The sequence below is a fragment of the Amphiprion ocellaris genome, chromosome 9, assembly GCF_022539595.1.
Source record: "Amphiprion ocellaris isolate individual 3 ecotype Okinawa chromosome 9, ASM2253959v1, whole genome shotgun sequence".
Lineage (NCBI taxonomy): Eukaryota > Metazoa > Chordata > Actinopteri > Pomacentridae > Amphiprion > Amphiprion ocellaris.
The window spans coordinates 26,922,226-26,946,270 of NC_072774.1; the positions used below are offsets into that span (position 1 = coordinate 26,922,226).

The 24,045-nt window shown below is 43.9% G+C and overlaps 1 protein-coding gene across 3 annotated transcripts; it reads left to right on the top strand.

Annotated features, from left to right (window-relative positions):
• Nucleotides 1–269: 269 nt before the first annotated feature.
• Nucleotides 270–23,777, top strand: LOC111589139 (protein SOGA3-like). Of its 3 annotated transcripts, XM_055013553.1 has the most exons (12): nucleotides 270–420; nucleotides 1,274–2,073; nucleotides 2,275–2,499; nucleotides 2,593–2,751; nucleotides 3,451–3,522; nucleotides 3,897–4,216; nucleotides 4,444–4,603; nucleotides 4,967–5,036; nucleotides 5,219–5,765; nucleotides 5,848–5,977; nucleotides 6,104–6,424; nucleotides 10,958–11,095. In XM_055013553.1, the coding sequence occupies exons 2-11, from the start codon at nucleotides 1,333–1,335 to the stop codon at nucleotides 6,212–6,214; spliced, it is 2,535 nt and encodes an 844-aa protein (XP_054869528.1). In that variant the 5' UTR covers nucleotides 270–420; nucleotides 1,274–1,332; the 3' UTR covers nucleotides 6,215–6,424; nucleotides 10,958–11,095. The 3 variants fall into 3 exon arrangements, with proteins under 3 accessions (XP_054869528.1, XP_023155650.2, XP_023155640.2); XM_023299882.3 differs by lacking the exons at nucleotides 270–420; nucleotides 1,274–2,073; nucleotides 2,275–2,499; ... (6 more) ...; nucleotides 5,848–5,977; nucleotides 6,104–6,424 and adding exons at nucleotides 9,394–10,627; nucleotides 15,696–15,998; nucleotides 18,458–18,988; ... (2 more) ...; nucleotides 22,201–22,236; nucleotides 22,319–22,459 and having other exon boundaries at nucleotides 10,958–11,125; XM_023299872.3 differs by lacking the exons at nucleotides 270–420; nucleotides 1,274–2,073; nucleotides 2,275–2,499; ... (6 more) ...; nucleotides 5,848–5,977; nucleotides 6,104–6,424 and adding exons at nucleotides 9,396–10,627; nucleotides 15,696–15,998; nucleotides 18,458–18,988; ... (1 more) ...; nucleotides 19,521–21,333; nucleotides 22,319–23,777 and having other exon boundaries at nucleotides 10,958–11,125.
• Nucleotides 23,778–24,045: the final 268 nt, after the last annotated feature.

Below are 24,045 nucleotides of genomic sequence, written 5' to 3' on the forward strand. Positions count from 1 at the left end.
ACAGATTTCCCCAAAACCTGCAGGTGCTTAATTTCTTTTTAAAAAAATCTGCTCTACTTGCTCTTGTGCAATAGCAGCTGTTGAGTTTTGTCCATTGAAGTCTCAAATTAAAAGCTCTGCTGAACTCAGCCTCAGGACATTCACATTCTGTAGTGGACAATTGAAGTCAAGGTCAGTTTAAATGAGTGAATACAAGGTGAGTTTAGGGCTTCATCCAATCACAGCTCAGACAGAGACAGACTGAGCATCCCGTCCTCTTCCAATGAGAGCAGCCTGCTGCGTGCAGCTCCATCTCCTCCCAGCGATGATGTAATGTCATGAATATTGAAACAGGTTGCTCGGTGGCTGGGAGGCGCTCGACTCAGCATCTCTTCCCCATCACCACTACCCTTCAGCATCCGACAAAAGCACCCAGAAAAGGTAAGAAATTCATGTAGAATTGATGTTTCCCCCGTGTTAATGTCTTTTTCTTTGTGTAGACACGCGTGTTGTGGATGAATGTGAGCAGCAGTAACCTGTAATGAAGGGCAAATGTCTGTCTGTGGTCCACTTTGTGTTCTGAGCTGTCAGGCCTCCAATGTAGGCTGATTTACTGTTCCTGTTCACAGTTGTTTTTGTGGAGGAGATGCATTAAGTTGAGCTGTTTTTCTTGTTTGGACTAATTCTTCAATTTATCAGCGCTGAATGAGAGACTGTGTGACAGGAAGTCGATTCTTGCTGCTTTTTTGAAGCAACAAAAGGAAAAACTGTGCCAACAGTGCAATAGGTTTAAAAGGAGGTTTAGTGACACTTTTGTAGCTCATCTTCATCCGTTTGGTTAGTGAGTCATCGATGATGTTGAGCAGTGAGATGGAGGCTGGCAGTCAAGATGATGCTCTTCTGGATCTTCCTTTGTTGGATCAGATCAGAACCGGCTCTCTGTCAGCTGTTTAAATGTCTGTCTACTGCTTCGGGGTTAATGACATTTCCTTGTCTTTCCAGCCTTTGGGTGCAGATGACGCAAGTGTAGCTCCTGGTCTAATTACCGGAGCTGCAGCTGATCTCAGGCTGCATGATCACTGGTGCTCACGTACCTGCTGGCAGCTTCCACTGTAACCTAATTATCCTGGCTGAGAGCTTCCATGTAAAATGCATGATGATGCTTGGATGCAGACTCAGTTCCTTTGAGTATAAGAAACAAACTATTTTATGGACCTGTAGAACACCAGCAGCAGGACTGTGATTCTGTCCATCTTCTGTAGCCTTTAGATGTAAAAAGTCAGTTATTTTGCAGCTACAGGGACACTGGTGGAGGGATGGATGCTGCTGACGGTGAGCTGAGCCTCTGACACCATGATGAACCCATCATCTGCCGACGCGCCGCGGCAGCCAGACAATAGCAGCCGGAGGCAGCAGCGATCCTCGTCCCCGGCCGGCCAGAAAGACTCTGGATCCAAAGCTACGCAGAAAGGCAGCAGCTCGTCAAAGCCCATCACGTCAAAGCAAGCAGGAGCAGGAGGGGGAGGGAGAGGCAGCCGAGGTCATTCTCCCGTCTCCACCGGCAGGGAGCGGCAGGCCGGAGGCTCTCCAGCCGTCAGAGGCGCGGCTGCTGTCCAGGCTGCTGGTGCTGAAAGCCCGACGCTGAGCAGGCCTCCGTCCGCCGCCGCCACCGTTCAGCCGGCAGAGGATTCTCCGCGTCTGGTCGCCGATGCTTCCTCGCCCTCCAGAGCGGATCCGAACCGCGTCGTCTCCGACCAGCCCTGCGCGTCCAAATCCCCCAAACTGAGGAGCAAAAACCCGAGAGGAGGCGAGGCCGCCGCGGCGACGAGCAGCAGCAAGAAGAGCTCCAAAAGCACGGTGGGCTGCGGGCCCGGCTTCTGGAAGGAGGGATGCTTACAGTCCGAGCTCATACAGTTTCACCTGAATAAGAGCTTGGGGAAGAAAGGGACAAAGATGCAGACGAAATCAGCCTCTCCACCGGCCTCAGAGCCAGAGCTGTCCCCGGAGCCCCACACCCCACAGCTGGCTTCAGAGCCGGACCAGACGATGCAGGACGAGATCGAGAGGCTGGAGGACGAAAACGAGGATCTGAAGGTAGATTTACGAGTTTGTCAATTTAGATTTCTTTTGCGTGCAGATTATGTGATGCGACGGTCGCACCTGTTGTAGGCCTACATGCATGCAGGCTGCATGGTAACCATAGCTACTGAAAAATACGTATTTAAAAGGGCCTGGCGTTTTAATTTGTTGATAGATGCTAGATTTTATTATTTTGTGACGCACGTGTTTTGTTAGAATGAAATCGAGGAGATGCGGGCAGAGATGGATGAGATGCGGGACACCTTCTATGAGGAAGATGCCTGCCAGCTGCAGGACATGCGCAGAGAGCTGGAGAGAGCCAACAAGAACTGTCGGATCCTCCAGTATCGACTAAAGAAGGCCGAGAGGAAGAGGCTCAGGTTCACAGAAAGTGGCCAAGTGGATGGAGAGCTGCTCAGAAGTCTGGAACAAGACCTGAAGGTGAGACTGTGGAAAGCTGAGCATTGTTCAGGACATATTCAGGATCAAAAACCTAACTCTTGTCTTTAATTCTGTTTCTATCCCTTCTTCCAGGTGGCTAAGGATGTGTCTGTTCGTTTGCACCATGAGCTGGAAAATGTGGAGGAGAAGAGGACAAAGACGGAGGAGGAGAACGAGAAGCTGAGGCAGCAGCTGATAGAGGTGGAGGTCACCAAACAGGCCCTGCAGAATGAACTGGAGAAAGCCAAAGAGGTGAGAGACTGAAGGGTTTGTCTTATTTCTTTGCCTCCTATGTCCATTCTGCAATGCAAACTGTTGTCTGAGAACTGCAAAAAGTCACGCTGAAGATGTGAAATGCTGTCTAAGAATCACTGTCAACAGAGCAGTGTTTACAGGGCAGTACATGCCAGTATCTGACATATACACATGCATTATTCACATTATACACATAGAGCTGTAATGTAAAGTTTTTGTTATTGAATAAAAGACCAATATGCTGTACATAATTGCCTACGTTGTGATGAATTAAATAAATGTGGACTGAAATTTGAAAGAATCTACAAAACAAACCTAAATTCACAGGTACGTTTGGTTAAGCACAATGCCATTTTACTTATTTCCTCCAATGCCCAGCGGTAACATAACAGATTTATGTCCTAATCTCCTTTTAAGATTCCTGAGATACACATTCGAACAAAGACAAGGATGTTTTTTTGGCCTTGTTTTTTTACTTCAAGTGTCTACAATAACACTTGAAATGAGAGCAGTGTGATTTGAATTTGAATATTTTACTAGAAATGTTCTTGAGGCTGAGCTTAAGCGGTCCCATTTTTCCACTAGTGAGCCTTCAGTGTTCCATAAATCTGGATGATATCACTGCCTTCAGTAAGAAAACAGCGAGCTGATCATGATGATGATGATGATGATGATGTAACCACTGTTTCCCTGCAGCTCTCACTGAAAAGAAAAGGAAGTAAAGATGTGCAGAAGGCAGAGAGAAAGACTCCGCAGACCCCGATCGAGGTGAGTCAGCATCTGCATTATTAGACTGTAGAGGTATAAACCTGAGGATATGTTTGGTAATGTGGTTATTTTCCAATGCAATTTCCAAATGAAAACAAAATGTAATATGCACAGCTGGGTGTCAGAGAGTCGTGATTTATAGTGAGCTAAAGAAACATGGAAAAACATGATCGTAATGATTATAATATGTGCTTAGGCAAGGAAATAGTGTGGGAATGCAGATTTTTAAGCACACTGCCAAAGTAATTACAACTTGCAGAAGACAAGCTACATCCCTAGTTAATATTCTCACATGGCTCTCTGTAAAAATCCATCTTGCACACAGAATCCTGGAAACTTCAGGCAAATAAACAAACTGTTTCCCCTCTTCATAGGAAGAAAATGAGGATCTGAAATGCCAGCTAGCCTTCATCAAAGAGGAAGCCATCTTGATGAGGAAAAAGATGGCAAAGATCGACAAAGAGAAGGATCGGCTGGAGCAGGAGCTGCAGAAGTACCGATCCTTCTACGGGGATGTGGACAGTCCGCTGCCTAAAGGTGAAGCCGGGGGACCTCCAACCACCCGAGAATCTGAGCTGAAGCTCCGTCTGCGCCTCGTGGAGGAGGAGGCCAACATCTTGGGGAGGAAGATTGTGGAGCTGGAGGTGGAGAACAGAGGACTGAAGGCTGAGCTGGATGACATGAGGGAGGACAGGTACTCATTCTGGAAACTGGATTAAACCAGGAGATTGCTGGTTACAATGTAATGACAGCCGATATGGAAAGAAGAACATTTATATTCCTGCATTGCAGACAATCAAGTCTGCAATTTCATGAATTGTTTTCATGGTTGAGTTGGTGAAACCTTTGTTTTTGCAAAAAATATAATACAAAGAAGCTAAATTTCATAGCTAACGGTACTTTTCTTCTCACCTCTCCTAGTCTGGCGGCAGCAGGAGTGGACGGTTCCAGCAGCAGCGGTCAGCAGAGCAGAGAGCAGGGAGAGGCTCTGTCAGAACTCAGGCAGCAGCTTCAGCTGGTGGAGGATGAGGCAGAACTTCTCCGCAGGAATTTAGCAGATGTAGAAGAAGAGAACAAAAAGGTACATGGTGTGGACTGTCCTATGAAAATTCTAACAAGAAATTCTACAAATTCCAACATGGACTCTGAGTCACAAATTAACTAGAAGCAAATGTTTGAAAAGCAGAAGGTATAAAAGGGATAAACGGCCTCATTTGTTTTTTCTGTTTTGCACACTTTCTGTTAAAATTGCAACAGACTGCATATAGAATAAGATGTATGCCTTCTGTTGTTACCCAGCTATACACTGCTGCTGTATGTAAGATGACAAATGTCTCCCGTTTCTTATCTGTTGCTAATATTTTGATCATCAGTTACTCTGAGACTTTTGAATCGCAAACCAATACTAAACAAACATGGGATTAACGTTCAGTTTTATCTTTAGGTGACAAATGAGCTCAATAAACTGAAATACAAGGCTGGATCCCATGAAGCCGGATCAAGACATGGAGGAGGTAAATTGTTTTTGCAGGAAATAAAACAACTTCACTGCAGAGAATGAGATCTATCTTCTCTCTCAGCGTAATAAATCTGTGCCAAGTGAAAAATCAGTTACATAAAACCTCCAGGAGCCGTGCATTAAAGTCTAATTTGCAGAGGTGTTCCACTTTTCATCATTGCCTTGTTCCAACCCCAGGAGGAGCTGACCCTGCTAAAGTGGAGGCCCTCCAGGAGGAGCTGAAAGCAGCGCGTCTGCAGATCAATGAGCTGAGCGGCAAAGTTATGCAGCTGCAGTACGAGAACCGCGTGCTGCTCTCCAACATGCAGCGCTACGACCTGGCCTCCCACCTGGGCATCCGTGCCAGCCCTCGGGACAGCGACGCCGAGAGCGACGGAGGACGAGACGATGACACGCCTTCAGCCTCGGCCTCCTCCCCTCGCCTCCTCCCTCCGCATCGCAAACGCGAGGGCCCTATAGGAGGGGAGAGCGACTCGGACGAGGTGAGGAACATCCGCTGCCTCACCCCCACACGTTCCCTTTACTCACCTGTAGACAGTCGTTTTTTATCCAGAAGCCTGAAGGACCGGCAACAGATGATAGACATCCGCATCGAGGCGGAGAGGCTGGGTCGGACCATCGACAGGCTCATCGCTGACACCAGCACTATCATCGCTGAGGCTCGAGTGTACGTCACCAACGGGGAGCTGTTTGCTCGACTGGATGAGGATGAGGAAGGTGGCAGGTAATAAATACACCCTATAGTACCGTGTGATCACTACACTGTTACTGTCTTGCGCTCATCAAATTCTACTTTTGCTCCACAGGATCAGAGAACATGAGCTCCTGTATCGTATCAACGCCCAGATGAAGGCCTTCAGGAAGGAGCTGCAGAGCTTCATAGACCGGCTGGACGTCCCCAAGCAGGAGGACAAACAGGCCGAGGAGCCGCTGTCTGTAAGCCAACTCATGACTGACTGTAATCTCTGTAATGACTAATAATCACTTTTCTTTTTCTAACTGCTTGTCATTCTACTCTTCACTCCCACTTCTCCCCTTTTCATTACATTCTCATCTCTCAAGATGTTCCAGCCCATCATTTTACTGATCCTCATTCTCGTTCTGTTTTCCTCACTCTCTTATGCCACCATTTTTAAATTGGTATTTCTTTTCACCCTGTTTTTTGTTCTGTAAAGCACATTATTCACCAATATGCGCATTTTCATTGTTTCTTTTATTTACTTTTTCATTCATTTCCATTCTGTTATGTTGAACACATCGCATAAGGTCACTCAAGGTACAGGATATTATCACTTTCCAAGTATGACCCAAGCCACTCATCTACTCCGATGCTTTCAACATTTACTGGAGACAACACAGCTCAGTGCGACGGTGGAGTGTTAGGTGAGTATGTCGTTAAATTCCCTGACTGAGTCACTTTTTCAACACAATCTTGAGTTCCAGTTTTAAAAATGTTGTTGTCTCCAAGGCTCTATACATCCATCATACACCCACACAGGTGATTTCACTTCATGCCTAATTTGCCTTCCTCTCAGGACTGCGTGGGCACAAACTGATTGACACCTCCCTCACTTATTTGTTTATCTAGGTGGGACAGTGTTCAACCTCATTACTACACAGAAATTTATGACTGAATGCTTTCGTAGCTCAATTTAGTTTCAACCTGAGCAGAGGTCTAATCAGTTACTGTATCTGCAAGGATCTGTGTGGGTGTGCAAGAGCTTTAATTGGATTTAAAAATGCAGTGGGGAAAACTTTAGCCAGTTTTTAGAGGTAAAAATAATTTTTTACAAAGTGAAGAGCTAAAACTTGTCTTGTCTGTAGCCTTAAGTTGCATTGTTTTCTCTTCAGTGTTGGAATTGTGAATGGGTCAGTAACGCCAAAGGTTAATAAGATTTTCTTTCTCGATCTAAAATTTCTTGTATCCGTGTGATTTTTTCATGTTGCTGTAGAAAAACATAGTAATTGCAGAAGTTTGTGTTGTAACCAGTGATGGAGGCTGAGACTCTTAATGATGAATTCTAAAGGTGCGGATGACGTAGAATCTCCTCATACAGTCTCATACAGGCATTTGTTTGAAGCGTCATTTGTTTTCTTGTGCAGTCAGCACACTTACTTGGGTGGATGACAAAGTTCACATCATGCATAACCTTGTGGATGCAGATTTGGGTGCAGGGAACATGAATTGACCATAAATTCTGGCCAACCCACATGATTAATAATGAAGGCCATCTGGGGGCTACACACTTACTCATAGAGCTGGAGTTATGTTCTGATGCTAATGTAATTTTTGACATGTAATTTAAAACCAACCATTAAAAAACTAAACTTGGAAAAACAGTTTTAGATTTTTTTTTTTTAAAAATCATTTGATAGCAACAACAAAAAAGCTTGTTCTTTATGAGTCCTTATGTGTTACTTCTAGATAGTTAGCATATATACATGCCTGCATAAGTGAATGATGAAAATAGGTGACCAAAATAACAGACTTTTTGGATGCAGAAAAAAAATGACCAAGATGTCACTTTCTCTGCTACTCTAAAAAGAGTTTTAATTACTCCGCCAAGGAATGTGGTGTAGTTATGTGACGATCGACGTACATTCATCCATCTGTTTGTCTGTCTGTCTGTCTCTGTGCAACATTACTCAAAAATGGACTAAACGATTTGGATGAAATTTTCAGGGAAGGTCAGAAATGACACAAGGACCAAGTGATTAGATTTTGGCAGTGATGCGGCTTATAGTCTGGATCCATGGATTTGTTAAAGATTTCTGTATCATTGTGAGATAGCGGCATGGTGTCACTGTAACTATGACTACAAGTGAACACTACATCAGCTGCCTGCTGATGATCACATGATTGTGATTCTACCAGAAATCGACCACTGGGGTCTTACCGGGATTCATCCTTCAGAAATGATACTGGGAACAACTGATTAAATTGTGGGAGTGTTTCCAAGTCCCATCAATTCCTGCCGCCTGCTACATATTCAGGTTACGCCATTTGGTATCCGTACATAATGTACACATGCTTAACACACACCTGTGCTCAGCGCAAGGTCATTTTGTTTGTGGGTACATCTGTATTAAATGGCCATTTTCTATGGTGCCATGATTTCAGCCACAAATTTTTTCAAGATTTCAGATGTTGGAAATGATACGACTGAGCAGCCTTGGTGGAGTACTGCGCTCTCTTAGTGCTTTTCTTGTTGAAGTTGTGTCTGCAGGACTTTGGGAATGCTTTGATTTGTACATACTTCCCATCAATTGTGCCCAGTTACAATATCAAGTTCTGAATTCTCCCAAAATACTGTGCTATGGCTGCTATCAAATCTTGTAAAAAGTGCAAAGTCACAGCCAACCTTTCTGAAACATCATCCGTTTTCTGTTTGATATGAAGGTTGTGGACCTTTTGTAGTGTGACCTGAACAGCCTGCATCAGACATGGAAATCATGAATGGGCTCTCAGTCTGAGGAGGCCTCGGCCACCCCTTGACTCTGCCCCTGCTTCCTGGCAGTGCACACACAGACACCCAAACACACTCCCACAATAACACTGACACTCAGACTGTCTGACACTGAAACAAATGGGCTCATGTCTTGCAAGTTCTTCTTAGGCAACTGCACTGAGTCATGACACAATGTCAACATAATCTGCAACGAATTATCCAGAGAGCTGTGGGGAGTATTGCAGGGGGCACTGGCAGGGTTGTGTAAAAGCGCCCTTGGGTGGGTCTGACAAACAGAGCCAAAAAAGTGAAGGAGGGTCTGTTTAACCAGCGGACCTGACCAACAGGACGGAGGCGGTACCGGTCCACTGCTTTCAACCCACCGGTGGGATGTTTTACGTCAGATATTAGAGCCAGCTGTGCAGGGAAGAGGAGAAAGAGAGAGAGAGAACGGGGGATTTTATTCCACTTAATGAAAGCATCATTTCAGCTGTAGGCTCTCCAGTTGTTTTTAACTAAGCCATTGCATTCCAGCGCAGGCTGCGTTTCAGCTGCTTCACCGGCTCCAATCTGTGGCGCTTTCGAATCAAGACGTTTATTGCGACGTTCAGGATCGAGGTAAGAGTGCAGCAGTCAGTAGTAGTCACCGTTACTTAGCTTTAGTTACTCTTTTCAGGCCTGATACAGACAAGCTACTGTTGATCCATCTCTCAAATAAAATCCCACCCCTCGCTTTCCTCGTGATAGTCATCCCCCTCTCATACTAAGACAGCAGATGGCAGGAGGATGTGCGTAAAGCTACCGCTGCTCCAAATAAAATAAGGGAGGTGGACGAGCCAGCTTTGTTTACAGTCAAGGTAAGACACCAGGAGTTGTTTTGTACAAGTAGTGGACATTTAGTGCAACAATTTGTGCTCTCATGGTCGAGAAGAAGTAGCTGGCTCGTCTTAAACTGCTTATCTTCACCGCTGTTTTTGCGGTCCAGCGGAATTGATTCGTTGCCATGGGGACAGCGCAAGGTGGCACATCCAGCGAAGCGCGGCTAATTAGAGCGTCCCGGTGTTGATTAACGGCCGCTGCCTCCTCCAGGCGCCGTTCAGCTATCTGGCTTCGGGAAAATAAAGTCCTGGTTACAGGGGAGGTGTAAAAATACTCTCCGCTGCTCTTACATCAGTGCGCTCCGGGATATTTTTGGGAGCTTCTCCCATTCGCCTCGGAGCGGTTACTGGGTGTCTGTCACATCCAAGCTCTGGATTGTCGCCTCAGTGCGGCGCAGAGACACGCAGCGTCCTGAGCTCTCTGCATGTAAACATGTACGAGAAGCAGTGAGGAGAAGACAGAGAGATAAATAGGAAGCACTGTGTAGACTCTGGAATCAGAATGACTGCTTGACCGAGTCTCCGTTTGGACATGGAGGGGACCAAAGCGTCCGGTCCGGCTCGCACAGCGGTGTCTGCTGCCCTGAGTGCTGCTGTGTGGCCGACGGGGGATCTGGCTGGGTTTGGATAACTGGCGCTGTTACGCCACTGGTCACCACAACAGTTAGAGTTGATGGAAAACTACGTTAAACTGTATCAGAGTTTATTCCAATGCATGCTTTCCACAGCAGACATGGATACTTTCAGAATAGCTTGGTGATCAGCTTCTACTAATTAGTCGAGTTAATTTTTTTATTTTTTAAAGTTTTCTATTTTAATGCACTTGGGAAATGTGGAGTGCGTTTATGAACGGCTCGGGGCTGCACGGTGGGGGCGGTGCCGGTGGGGGATACGTGCCGTCTCAGGGATGGGAGTTTGTGCCGTGCTCCAGGATGGAGAGGGCAGATAGAGGCAGGGGCAAAAACGGCAGCCCGCTGAGGAGGATCTCCTCTCCACCCACCGTCTTCAGTCAGATCTACGAGCCCCAGTTCGGTGCTTCCCCGGGTGGAGGAGAGGGTGGAGCAGGCACGCAGCTTGAGATCCTCAGGGGACAAATGTGGCCCGGTCCCGAACCCCAGCAGCAGCAGCAGCAGCAGCAGCAAACACAACACACTCGGCTCAAAAAGAAATTTGAAGATTTGAAAAAGAGACACGTACAGGACAAGGAAGAATGGATGCGGGAGAAGGAGTCATTGTTGAGAGAAGTGGCTGACATACAAGTACTTGGGAATATTTACCTCCTCTGTGAAAGCTAAGTGTATTTATGTGTGCGCGTTCCGTGCGTCATTACGCATGGGAAGGTGTTAATTATCTCAGGTGTACTAGTCACAGTAGATTTGTCATTTTTGTGGTATTATTTTTAATATTCCTAGAATATCCTTACTAGATTCAAATTCAGAATCTGGTTTCTTATCAAGCATTGATTTCCTTCATAGATCTTCTGTGTGATTGTGATGAGAGGTGTGATACTGTCAGTGCATTTAGACGAGCAGGCAGTTCCTCTGACATATTTGATTGACAAGGTTGCTACCAACTGTGTTTCCACGCAGGGAGGAGAGAACAGGAGGATTCTGCTGGACCTGAAGACGGTTTTGGATGAAGTGCAGGCGGAGGTGAAGAGAGAGGAGGAGAAGAGGAGCGAGCTCCAGCTGCAGTACACCAGAGACAGATGTGCCTGGGAGCTGGAGAAGGCTGAGCTCAAATGCAGGATTGCACAGGTAGGTGAAGGAGGATGATGCTGTATGGGTGGGGGTTTAGAGTCTTTGACTGTACACAAAAAGCAGCTAGACAGTTGCAGGGTTTTAGAAAGTGTTGGTGTGTTGCTTTGTACAGCTTTGTAAGCATGACTTTGTGTGTGTGTATGTGTGCTGACACAACCAAAAGTGTGAGTGTAGTAATCCAAAAAGTATCTTGTTTAACAGCAATCCTTAAGAACTGCCCACACACATGGAAGGATGTTTTAGATCTTGTGTATATTATATTTGTGCATTTTCCCGTGTCTGTGCATGCCTGGTATTCACTGTGGTGTAAATTGGACTCGCCACCCATATGGCAGGGTTATAAGTCACTGTGGCATCCGTCCAACTCAAGCCTCAGCTTAGACAAAAGATTTGCACTGGGTAGACAAACTTAGTAGTCTTCGCTCAGCCAGATGACACTTGGCTTTCACCAGCTAGCTCTAAGCAGATGAGATATTAGTCTGTTTTGGCATTGGAAAGCTACTGTTAAGTGTGCTTGAAATGGTCAGAAAATACCCAGAGTTAAGTTTTGCATACCGGTGCCACGCTGTGTCAGGCAGTGGACCGATCACTTAAATGACCGTACAAAGCTATTCTTCAAAGCAATGTGGCTGTTAGGGATTTAGCTTTTTCTTGCTGGGTGTATCAGAAGATGGATTTATTTGGCTGCACTAAAGTCCAAACCTGATGAGACTCGTTCAGCCTTTGTAGATTAAAAAACTTTTGACTTTGTTCAGATTTGGATTTCTCTGCCTGCTGACTGTCTTCGTACTTTTTATATCTGTTTTTTCTTTGTGCTGTTGTGGCGACAGTATCTTTATCATCTGAGCCCGTCTGATTCTTATCACAGACATAACACTGATTGTTAATACATCTGCTCCTCACACACAGCTCTCCTTTAATCTGACGGCGATGAAGTCTCAGAAATTCCATAATATGGTGCTGGAAATTAACAAGGTGCTGCAATGCTACTGGAGAGCAGTTGGACAAAAGCACTGGTGACACGATAACACAGGAATTCAGCAGAGTAACATGGATTTACCAGATCACACACACACACACACACACACACACACACACACACACACACACATATAGTGAGTTTAGCTAATGTAATTCCCTTTATGTGAGCTGAGGACACGCTGTTACTCTTCAGCTCCTCTCTTTGTCCGTCTGGCCTTCTCACAGTGTGGTTGACAAAGAGCCATGCAAAAACAGACATTTACTGTTCTGCTTTGTGTTTGTTAAGCCCAGTGAGGCAGCGGTAGAATGATAATCCAGTTTATGCAGGAGGACACACAAACATAGACAATGTTTTTGCCAAGATGCCGATACATGTAAGGCATTTGTATCACAGGCAGTCACCCACCAAGGACAGGATAGATGTCACAGTGTTTGTCTTTTTTGAATATTTGCAAAGTTCTCATGGTTGTTTGTGTCTTTCCACGTGTGTAAATATTCGAAATATAGCGATTTTGAATGGAGAGTTGCACACACATCCAGAAACTCTCACAGATTTCTACACTGATTGCACAAACAGAGCAAATGGAAATGTGACTTGGGGTGAAGCCATGCTGAGTGGGGTTAGTTCCATTGTAAAAGTTGTTTTGTCTTCATGCCACATCCCGCCACAGTTTATAGCTTTGGCTACATGTTTACCAAGTGCTAATCTAAGGCTGCTCGTCAGGTTCAAAATACAAATCAGGCTTTCTGAAATCATTTGCAGCTGAGTAATCAAGTGACTGATTTACAGACCTTACACATTTGTAGCCAACTTGTTTTCCACATGGGACATTTTAGAGTCAGTTTTTCCATAAACAGATGTTAGTGCAAGAAAATAAGATTACTTTGCAATTTAGCTGTTGATCTTCCACTATTTGTTGAAATCCTTTCCTCATAAACAATGTAATTAACTATGTAATGCAGCATTTTGACAGAACCCCCAAAACAGAAGGTTGATAATTGGACTGAATTTCCATTTAGTTTCACTTAATTTATTTATTTATGAACTGCTGAACACATCAGGCTGATCTTAACATAGAAAAACATTAACTAGAAGGCATGTGAGGAGGTCAGTGGAGCTAGAAGGGTGTCATCTTCATTTCACTTCGAAGTGAAATGTGAACAATTTCAACATGGGTGAGAAACTCCTCAGTCATTTTCCACATGCTGGTTTCACTGTACCAGTAGAGGCCATTTTTAGCTCAGACAGAATGAAAACAGTGTGAAAGAGCTTGAAGGTAATTGCTGGGACAGTTTGGCTGTTTGTACTGATCACGATGATCAGCTGAGTCTTACTGAGGTGGGTTCAGCTGAACTCTTTGGTTCATTTATTTCAGCACTTTTAGGTTCACAAAGTTGGAATTTTGAGGTAATTTTCAGTGAACCAGGAAGTAAAATGGTGTCTGGTTATTATCACAGCATAGAAATCCTTAACCAGAAGAGAGAAACGTCTACTACTACCTGCTACTTTATAGTGTAATCAACATATTTATATTGTTTGTCATTGGATTGGTGGAGAAGACAAACAGTTTAGCTACATCAGTACATCATTATAAATCTGGCTCAGCTGATACAGAGTGTGATCTACTGTAATCACCATACCAGAGATTTTGGGCTCTGAGTCAGTTTAGCATAAACACGGTGGCAGCTTATCAACAGTTGTTTGTTTGCTTCTGTTCTATTCTTGCGATTTTAATTACACACCTTTTCTCCACAGTAGATTACAGCTGCATGTCACTACTGAATGTTGCTTCCACATCCTTTTCGGGCATTTTTACCACCAAATACCGAGAAAGCATCCAAGCTCCTAGGCAGAAGTCTCGGGCCGGATATTTCCAGGCATATTTCTCCGCATGCCACTGATTTATGAATGCTGCTGGCAGCTAGGAGACATCTTACTCTGTCTTAGCAGCCAACTCCCCCTCCTCCCTTTACCTCGGCTCCCCACCCCCCCCTCGGAATGTGACATTGTACAAGGCTGTGTGTCCGCTATTTATAGTGGGTCACCCTGGTGACACAGTTACCTTTATATACCCTGTGCCATGACGGTCAGGGTGGCCAAGAGGAGTTGGAAGTTGTTCCTTAGGACTGACTTTAAGGTGCATGAGAGTGTTTCTGTGAACTGGATATGATGCTTGTAATCAGTCTTCCTGTTTACATGTTCGGCTTCTCCACAAGACAGTTTTCCTTTGCAATCTCAAACAATGAAAGCAGTGCTTGACTCTTAATAAGCATCTTGTTTTTGCACTTTCACTATTTGTTTACATTTCAACATTGAAATAGACTGTGGACAGCACCCATCATCATCCATCTCTAATTGTGGAGAACTTTGAGAAGAGCCACAGGCAGACAGAATGGCTTGACTTGTTTTTCTACACCATAATTTCTTGACCCGAGGCCACAGGCAGAAATAGCACCATGACCGAGGCTTGTACCAAGGCTTTGGTTGATGTCTGTGGCTGAACACTGAAATAACACTTTGAGGCATGCTCGAATACACACACTACATACACATTCTCACAAACACAAAGGCACATGAATGCATGCACATGCACAGGCGTTGTCCTGGGCTCTTTCCAGCACCAAAGCCAACATTTTTTTCTCCGTTTTTATGAGCAACAAGAATGCACATTTACCACAGAATGTACAGATCTATGCACTAAAACACACCCTTTTTCTTAGTTGTTTTTTAAATCAGGATATTCTCTAGAACTTTCTGTGAAAAGGACAATTCAGAGGGGATTTCCTGAGAACATCTTTCTAAATTAAGAGAACACCAAGTCTTAAGTCTTTGTCGCTATCAAATTCACTTGGTAAATTCTGGAGTCTGTCTTAAGAACACAGAATAAGTCAGTGTATAGATTTGCAACCTTTCTTCTCATTTTCTGTAAAGTAGCATCATCCTTTCAGCTTAAGTTTTAGGCCCAGGATCAGGGAAAGTCCCAAGGGAAATGCCTGTGGTATTTTACTTACAAAGGGCATTAGTAGCGGGCAGTCAGTAATATCTTAATTAGAACAATAATGGAACATTATTCTAATGTTGTTAGGAATCAGAAGTTTGAGAGATTGTCTTTCTGTGGATCTGTGTTTTCCCTAAAAACTGCATCACTAGAGTATCATTTGGCTCAGTCCACATCTGCAGACATATTATTCTGTCCCTGAATCTACCGTATCCTGCACTGTATCCTGTGTTAGTGACCCCTGATCTCATGAACCCAGAGTGTGAGTTCTTACAGGATATTTTCACTGTTCAATCTTTTGTCTTTTCTCCCTCTTCCCTCCCATGAACCCACTCACACTCATCCCCACGGTGCATTATCCCCCCACTTCCTCCACCTTCTCTTCCTGCCGCTCCTTCATTCTCTTAATTCCACGTTTGACATTTTCTCCCACCCCTGCTTTGCATGTCTTGTTATCTGGCTCCCGTCCTCCGGTTCTCCAACTGCAATCAATCCTTTATCACCACCGTCTCTCCCACTCTCTCCCTGTCCATCTCACTTCTCTCTCCTCCTCTGTGCCCTCTGCTCTCCCTGTCTGCTTCACTCAGTTGGAGGGTAGAGAAGCTACCAGGTTGGCGAGTGGAGGGCTTCAGTCAGCAGCAGGATCCGGCTCTGTGGCGTCACGGAGTCCTCGAGAACAGACCGGCGAGACCTCGACGTTCCGCAGGGAGAGGGAAGAGCAGCGCAGGATCCTGGCCGACACACATTCAGCAGCCATGGACCTGCGCTGTCGCCTGGAGCACAATGAGAAGGACTGGTTGAGGGAGAAAGCCGAGTTGCTGGAGAGGTTCAACGTGGAGAGAAGAGAGTGGGAGAGTCAGCTGAAGGATATGCAGAAGAAAATAGAGGAGGTAAGATGCTTTGAGTGTGTGTCTAACTGAGAACACGTCCACATTTTGTGATTTGCTTTGTGGTTAAGGTTGGATATAGATTAAAGAAAAAGCAAGACTGTGAGTAAAAGAAACTCTCAAAGATATAAAATACTCTTCCAATCTCCGTATTTTTGATTGGGCATCATTCCGAGGATGTTTGACCTAAGTCGTATATGAAACATGGCTTCCGATGTGCTGAGTTATCTGCAGTGTGTAACACGTTACTCCTACATATCCTGCTCAGCATCAACACTGTCAAAACAACATCTAAGATCTGTGCAACGGCAGAGTTTAAAGACAGGAAGGAGTCCAACGAGGAGGCCGAGAGTTCTGCTGCTCCTCTGATCTCTGAGACTGAAACAGTTTGAGATGGACCATGAACTCGAGTGAAGTAACCTGGCATGCAACCGAAAGTCATTTATAAAAGATTAAAAGATAAAAAATGCTCTCTTCCATAGGTGTCTGTAATCTGTTAGTCAGAAATGTTTATTATCCAGTCAAGATTTTCATTTTGACGTTTTAGGTTCATAGACATGGATATGGTGACCTCAGTACCACTTTTGTGCCAAATTATTGACCTATTTCTGAAGGAAAAGCTGAAAAAAGGAACAAAACTTTAGGAAAATATGGATCTGTTTATGTTTAGAAATATGTAGGTTCATGTCAGTTAGAGAGCTAACTCTAAACTAATCTTGGTCCTGTTTTGGTTTTTATGATAGATCTTATTTTAGCAAATTTGTGCTAGGGGGAAATGAGCAATGAAAACAACTAGTCAATTAACTGAGTATCTGACTGACCAAAAAGTAAATCAGCAATAAGATTAATTGTTGTTTTACACGCAAAAATGCACAAACTTAGCTGCTTCCAGTTTCCCAAATGGGACAATTTACTGTTATATAGTAGTAAATCTTCTTGTCTTTAGTGTAATTAAATATATTCCGGTGTTTTATGTCGTTTATGAGCATTTTTTAAAATATTTTTGCATCAACCAGTATCCATTAAAAAAAATATTTAGCAGATATACTGTCATGGAAGACAAATTTTAGCTGCACCCATAATCAGAAATGTCTTCAGTAAGTCAGGTCACAAAGAAGGAATTAGATTAAAATGAGTGGACTAAAAAGTGTAATAGGATAAGACAGAAAAGATAGGGAAGTAATTCAGAACCAATTAATACGCCTAAGAGAGAATTAAAAAGGAAAAGAAAGAGGCAGTTTAGCCTGGGTGATGACAAAGCACGAGTCTACCAGTGAATTAAAATCCGACATGCCCAGAAGAGCAGATTAGTGTTATTTTTTTATGAGTGAACCCAAGTAGTTGGACAGAGAGCGAATGCACTGGAACAATTTGCTATGAAAAGAACATGTGGCTCTCATTTGCCCCTTAGAGACCGGAAAATGAGAGAGCAAAGTAACAGAGGAATAAAGCAGGCTAAAAGGCAGTAGTCCCTTGTAGATGTTGCGTGATGGGAAAGGAGCCCAGCCAACATGAAATAGTGACTATTTTGAGATTTCCATGGTAGAGGGCCAGAGGTTATCCAGTTTTATTTGAAGGAATTCCTTGAATGTTTTTTAATCTTCTCTGGTCTAAAAATGTTCGTTAGTTTTAGTGCTGCCTTGCCTGATTTCTCATCATCCAACTTTAGTTTGTGATCAAGCAATATATCTAAAATATTACGCCATTTACATTCTGTACACCATGTGAGCCTTTCATGACCGTCCCATATATTTAATTTCATCTCAACCACCCAGTGACAGTAGATTAATTGCAGAAAGCCTGAATGGATGTCTAGTTGTGACTAACGGTATTTTAAATAAAATAAATTAATAGTAATTTTGCTTTTCCTTCTTCATTGGAAAACATCCAACACTTAGATTTAAACATTAATATCAATGTAATTTACAATTTATGCGATATCAGTTTCTGTATCATGTAGAATTCCATTTTGTGTGCAGAATGAAATGTGCAATATGTTATATTTTTCTTCAGTTTCATGTGTACTATTTCATTATCATGTGTAATATTTCATTTACATTTGCAATATTTTGATCACATGTGCAGTATTTCACTTTCATCTACAACACTGTCAGTGTAATGGACAGCATTTTATTATCATTTGCATCCCATTTTTCAGGTGCAATATTTCATTGTCATTTGTCATATTACTTATTACATCACTATAATTGCCAGTATTGCTTTTTGCTGTTGTATTCTAGCCTTTAGTTTACATATCTTATTACAGTGTTGTACTGCACTTATATCTTATTGCTTTTCTACTTCTCCGCACCGCATTTCTTAGCAATGTCTGGCACAAGGATTTCCTTTGGTATTAATAAAGTTTTATCTTTTCTCTTATCTTAAATCTCTTGTTGACAAAGTGTTTGTTCTAACAGTAGCAGAATAGGTTTTGACCTCCTGCTTCTTTTTCCCATTTCTAGCTATATTGTGAGGTGAGAACCAAGCGTGGGGGACCTGGACGGGACAGCGGGAGGCAGGAAGACGACGACATTGTGAACAGGCTCAGCATACGTTCCACCAGCACCGGCTCTAGTCTGCTCAGTGACAGCAGTCAGTCAGAACCAAACAGAAATCCAGCGGTACCGGGCTTCAGTCGCAACAGGAACATCAGTGGTGACGGTGTTTGTCGTAACAGAGACAGTCAGCAGAGCTCCTGTTTCCAGGCGGATGGCTTCAGTGAATTTAATGTTGGTGGTCAGTTCACTCAGAATGATCATTCACAACCTGAGCTTGTGGATGAACTGAGATCCAGAGTCAGTGATTGTAAGGCAGCTGTGGATACAACAGAGCTGGATGCTATTTTTCATGGGCCTCCTGGATGTGCAGTGGCACCGGAATACGCCTGTAAAGGGAATGAAACAAGTGTCCACGCTGATCCTCAAGAAAGTCCGGTTTGGGCTGGACCGACTTACGGCAGTGAAAAGAAAAAGAACACCACTGCTCTTAATGCTGTGAGTGATTTTACTACTTTAAAGATGCAGTATATCGACCATCTCTTATCTTCAGTTCTTTGTGCTGCTGTCATAAATGTGTTTGATTAGCAGAGTTCCTGTACCCTTGTTTTGACTATCCCTTAGTTGCTTTAAGGATACAGTTCTCTTTATGTGCCTTACTATCAATACACAGAATTCAACTTGTCTATTTTCTTTCTTTCTGCTACTTGTCTCTCGTCTCAGGCTCTGAAGGAGATCGCTCGTGTGAGTGAGGAGCTTTGTAGCTACCAGGATGAGATCAGAAAGAAGAGTGGAGATAAGAGGTAAAACCACAACGCTATGTTCTTTTCCTGGTACCAGTATGGAATTATTCTCGTCACTACATGCTGAGATATGCCAATGCCATACTTTCAATGCCATGTTTGTTTCGGAGCTGTAACTAAATGATAAATCACATTTTAGCAACAAGTTATTTATACATGAGCTGTAATGACAAAGATTGATTTTGTTAAAAGAGATAGGGGTAAGTGTACTCTTTAATTCCTTTCAGGAATCGATCTGAATCCATGTGCCTACCTGGGGAAAGTGAGATCCTCTTTGGCCAAGATAAAACCTACCGGGAGGTAGATGAAGCTCCTTGCGACCTCAGCCAGATCTACAATGACCTTCGGGCCTTGGGGAGGGAAAACTGGATCACTTTGTCACCAGATAACACCTGGCAGGCCAGCAGAGGGCCGAATGACACCTGGACAGGAAACTCTGCTGATCCAGAGAGCTACAGAGGCGAACAGATGAGCCCTGGAGTTCACTCTGAAATGGATACAGCCGCCCCACCCATCCCTCCCCGCACCTCCTCCTGGAATCTGAGCTCTCATCAAGAAACAGAACTCCACATCCCAGAATCCCCCGTGACTACGGCGAGAAAGTGCCACAGCCCCTGTGTTCTGGTGGACAGAAAGTGCAGCAGTCCATCTATTGTCAGGAAGTTTGAGGCTATGCTGCAAGAAAACGAAGGCAAAGTTTTCATAGACGGTGTGGTGGCATCATGTTCTGTACCCGCAAACTCTAACTGTAATACAGGCTGCTGCCACAACCGCTGGTCCTGTGATGCAAGCAAGTTCACGAGCAGTAAGTTGTCTACATACGGGACTGTCCAGAAAAGCTTCTCTGAAGTCAACATACTGACTGCTGGGAAAGACTTGCGCTCAGATTACAGACCTGGTGTGAACCTAAAAACTCCAGAGCTGCACATGCCATCAGCTGTCAGAGAATTACCTGTAGATTTGCTGTTGTCCTCTCTGGAAATAACACCTGTCAGCCCCAAACTCCAGAGCTCCAGAAGAAACATAACGCTGGAACAAAAAACAGCAGAGTTCAATAGAACTTTGTTTCAGGCTGAGATGGGCCGTGGCGTAGAGGAGCAGAACACTTGCACTGTAACAGACACCTGCTCTGTGGGTTTCCAACCAACCCTGAAGGCATCAGATGAAGTTTTATCTCCTAAAGAGAATAATTTTCAGCTACATTGTACTGATGTCACCGCTAACGTCATGGATGCACATCCTGAAGTGACATTACCTCTCTCCATCTCAGAACCCATAATAGACTACACCGAGGTCCAACCGAGGAGAATGAGATGTGCTCCTGAAGTCCAAGAGGTCAAATTAAAGCAGGAAACCCCTCCGGTCTTCTCACCTGAACAGCCACAGGTTGGACCCAGGGAGGCTACAGTAACCTCTGCTGCGCTCCATTGTGAGGTCAAACACAAAGTTCGAGCAGCAAGCAGTCCTTCCAGAAAAACACAACACAGAGCAGCCACAGAAGCTTTTTTATCTGAGTCTGTCTTGCCTGCAAACATCCATCCAGGTCAGCCTGCCGATGATTTCAGCCCTAAGAAGGAGGATCCTCATGGAGTAAAGCCTCAGACAGCCAGAGCTGATGTCTCACTCCAGCAGACGTCTACTGAGATAAAACAAAGACAGACAACACAGCCAAGACATGCGTCTGACTCCTCCAGAACTGTGCCTCGAATGATGAACGACCATCCCTGGAAGCCCCTCACTCTTGCTGCATACCCCCGGCCTGAAGGATCCAGGTCCAACTATGGGGCAGTGGAAAGGATCCTGAAGAATTATGAGAGTGCAGCTCGAGCACAACAGAACGAGGCGGCTTCAAGCCCTAACTTCAACGTTGGGCAGGAAGAGAACGTCACAGAACTGGACATGCTGGACATGGACCCTCTGCCTTTACCTGCTACTCTGAGACACACACAGATGTCACACACCTCACAGACACACATCACACGTGCACAGCTCAGCAGCCACAGTGCCATGGGTGTGAAGGAGATACAACTCATAGTGCAGGTGGGTACAGTCTCATAGATGTGTGCACACTTCTACATACATGAAAATGTCTTTAAACTTGGAAACATTCAGAAGCCTTCACTTTGAATCAAATTTGAAAGAGCGTGCTTTTTTTTGGCTAAAGTATAATAAAATCAAACTATACTTTGAAGGCCAGATATGCCAGTGAACCTGGATGAACTTGTAAATTTCATTCTGTTCCATTCCATTCTAAAAACACAGAGTGATTGCCCTTGACTGAGGACAGCTCCGGTGGGAATGTTGTTTATTTCTGGTATGTGCTAAGAGAGAGAAGCAGGCCAAAGCCTCCATTATAATCTGGGCATCTGGGCCAATCCATTGCTTAAAGGCTCCCAACAGGAGGAACTGGCAACGTGGTGGATAAAGTTTATACTAGGCAGGGGGTGAATCGCTCTCTCCAGTTTGTCTTTCATCTTTCAGTCCTTCCATGGGGCCTCATGGTGGAAGTGTTTTTCTGGCCTCTGTGTTGCAATTACAGAAGTATCTGCAAGAAGCCAGCTGACTAAATGCCCTTGGCAGAGCACAGCAAGGAGAAAGCTGAAGTGATTATGCTGCTTTAAAGTCATGCAAATGTTAAAGAAATTGTGGGTGTAATTATCAAGCCAATTTTATTTGACCTCATGAAAAGAATGTAATTAGAGGCACCGCTTTAGTTTAACTTCACCCAAGGAGCACCGTCCAAGATAAAACTGCTGCTAAATGGTAGAACCGCAAAACGTGTAAGGTATTAAAAGTTCAACTTTCCTCTTGACCAAAATCAGCGGGTTCTGCTTGTGTGACCTTTTCACATGAGTGTGCTGCCTTTTTTAGTGTTCCTGTTTGAAATATGCCTGTTGTGTTCCCCAGGGTCAAGAAGACAACAGATGGAACACGTGACAAAATGTAAAGTATCTGAGTGTGTGAGTTAGATCGTAGACAGAACGGTGTGATAATCCTAAATGTTAATTCATTTGTTTCTCCACAGGAGCATGACGGACCTTCTGTCTCTTCTTCCTCCGTCCAGAAGAACTTTTCGAGGCCGGCTCGTCCAGCCAATCGTCGCCTCCCGTCCCGCTGGGCCAGTCGCTCCCCCACCTCGTCGTCCTCCACCTCCTCCTCTCCTTCGTCCACCCCCGTCGTGCCTCCATCCTTCCCCCTCCAGAAACACACTTCCTCCTTCACTTACTCACACGCCTTTCACATAGAGACGGTCATCATTTGATCTCCATTACACTGTGTGTTTGAAACAACCAGAAGCCTTCAGTGATAATATCTGAACTTGGACCCTTCCTTTTTTTGCTCTTTTTACTGTTGTATATACCAAATCCAGACTGCTTCTCCACTATTACAGACTCAGAAGTGCTTTAGCTGTGAGTTCAACTCACTCTTAGAATGTACGTGGCATCCTGGGAAGCCTAACTGACAAGAAAGGCAAGAAAAGGATCTGAAGCTACTTCAGTTATTCAGCAGTTCGCTCCGAGTAACCTGCCAGGAATCATGCATAGCACCAGAGGACAGTGAAAACATAACTTTCCAAAGGATGACCTCAGCCAGTGTGTCATTCATTCATGCCAACCATCTGAATGGATATCTTATGCTCAGGTCTGGATTCTAGCTTTGACTAGTGTAGCCTTGCATATCTACCAACAAAAGGACCCTTCACTACTCCCTCTGTCCTGTATTTACTTAAAATGAATGCTAGTTCATGTTAAAATGATCTACAAACTTTCAGCCAAGTGAAAACCAGACTGATGTATTTATGATGTACTTTATTTTGTATTTTGCGTGCAACATATTTGTGTGCTTTTTTGCACAAAATATGATGTTACATACATGAGATGCAGCATCATGTTGTCTACAGAGATAAAGACAGCGGAGCAAAGATTTCCTCTCGCGGTATTTTCTCAGTATGCTGAATAAAGCAGCATCAGTTTTTCTGCCTTCTTGAATATCACCTACAGTAAATGCCTGGACTGTACCTTGTCTGTGACTAAAACATTTTGCTTTGCTTTCATGTTTGGCTTTACGTTTTTCATAATTAAGCAAAAAACAACATTTACTTGACATCAACAGATAGATATGAGTTCCTTTTTTTTTTATAACTTTGTACCAAAGGCTGGTTTCTTACGCATTTTCCTGATTTGAAAATGAAATGGATTGTTAGTAATTGCATTAATTTTTTTCTGTCCATCCACTGCTGTTGTTTTCCAAACAAATGTATGTTAAACCTCATCCACGAGAGCCTGCTTTTTTTGCTTAACATACTTAATGATGCGTATAAAAAATAAAGAAAAGCCTTTTTTCTACTTTTACTAATTCTGAATGGTCACATATCAGGACATTACTCAGCTGAGTAGTTCAGTTTTTTTGAGTCAAAGTGATAAATCATATGATGAAGGTGATGCCTTTGTTGTTCTTTTTGTGTAATAAACATAAGGACATAATGATTTCTCTTCTCTTTTCACATCGCACTGCAAAGTAGCTATATTTGGATTATACTTGCAGGATATGTTTTTTAAATAGATACACGTCTAAAAAATCTTCTTGGCAGCTTAAACCCATTGTACCACTGCAGCAGAGCTAATAGTTAAGGGAGTGTAATTATAAAGTTCTATCCCACACATTGAGTTTTCTTGTAGATAAACCTTTTTGTTTAACTTGCATGTTATTTTCTTTTTCAGGCTAAGCTGACCTCACCACCGGGCAGTTGCC

Bases quoted from the DNA above. Each gene is read 5' to 3' on its own strand.
- LOC111589139 (XM_023299872.3), top strand. From the start codon at position 10,199: ATGTGGAGTGCGTTTATGAACGGCTCGGGGCTGCACGGTGGGGGCGGT. The intron at 18,989-19,213 runs GTGAGTGATTTT...CTCTCGTCTCAG, and splicing joins ACACCACTGCTCTTAATGCT to GCTCTGAAGGAGATCGCTCG. The intron at 19,294-19,520 runs GTAAAACCACAA...AATTCCTTTCAG, and splicing joins AAGAAGAGTGGAGATAAGAG to GAATCGATCTGAATCCATGT.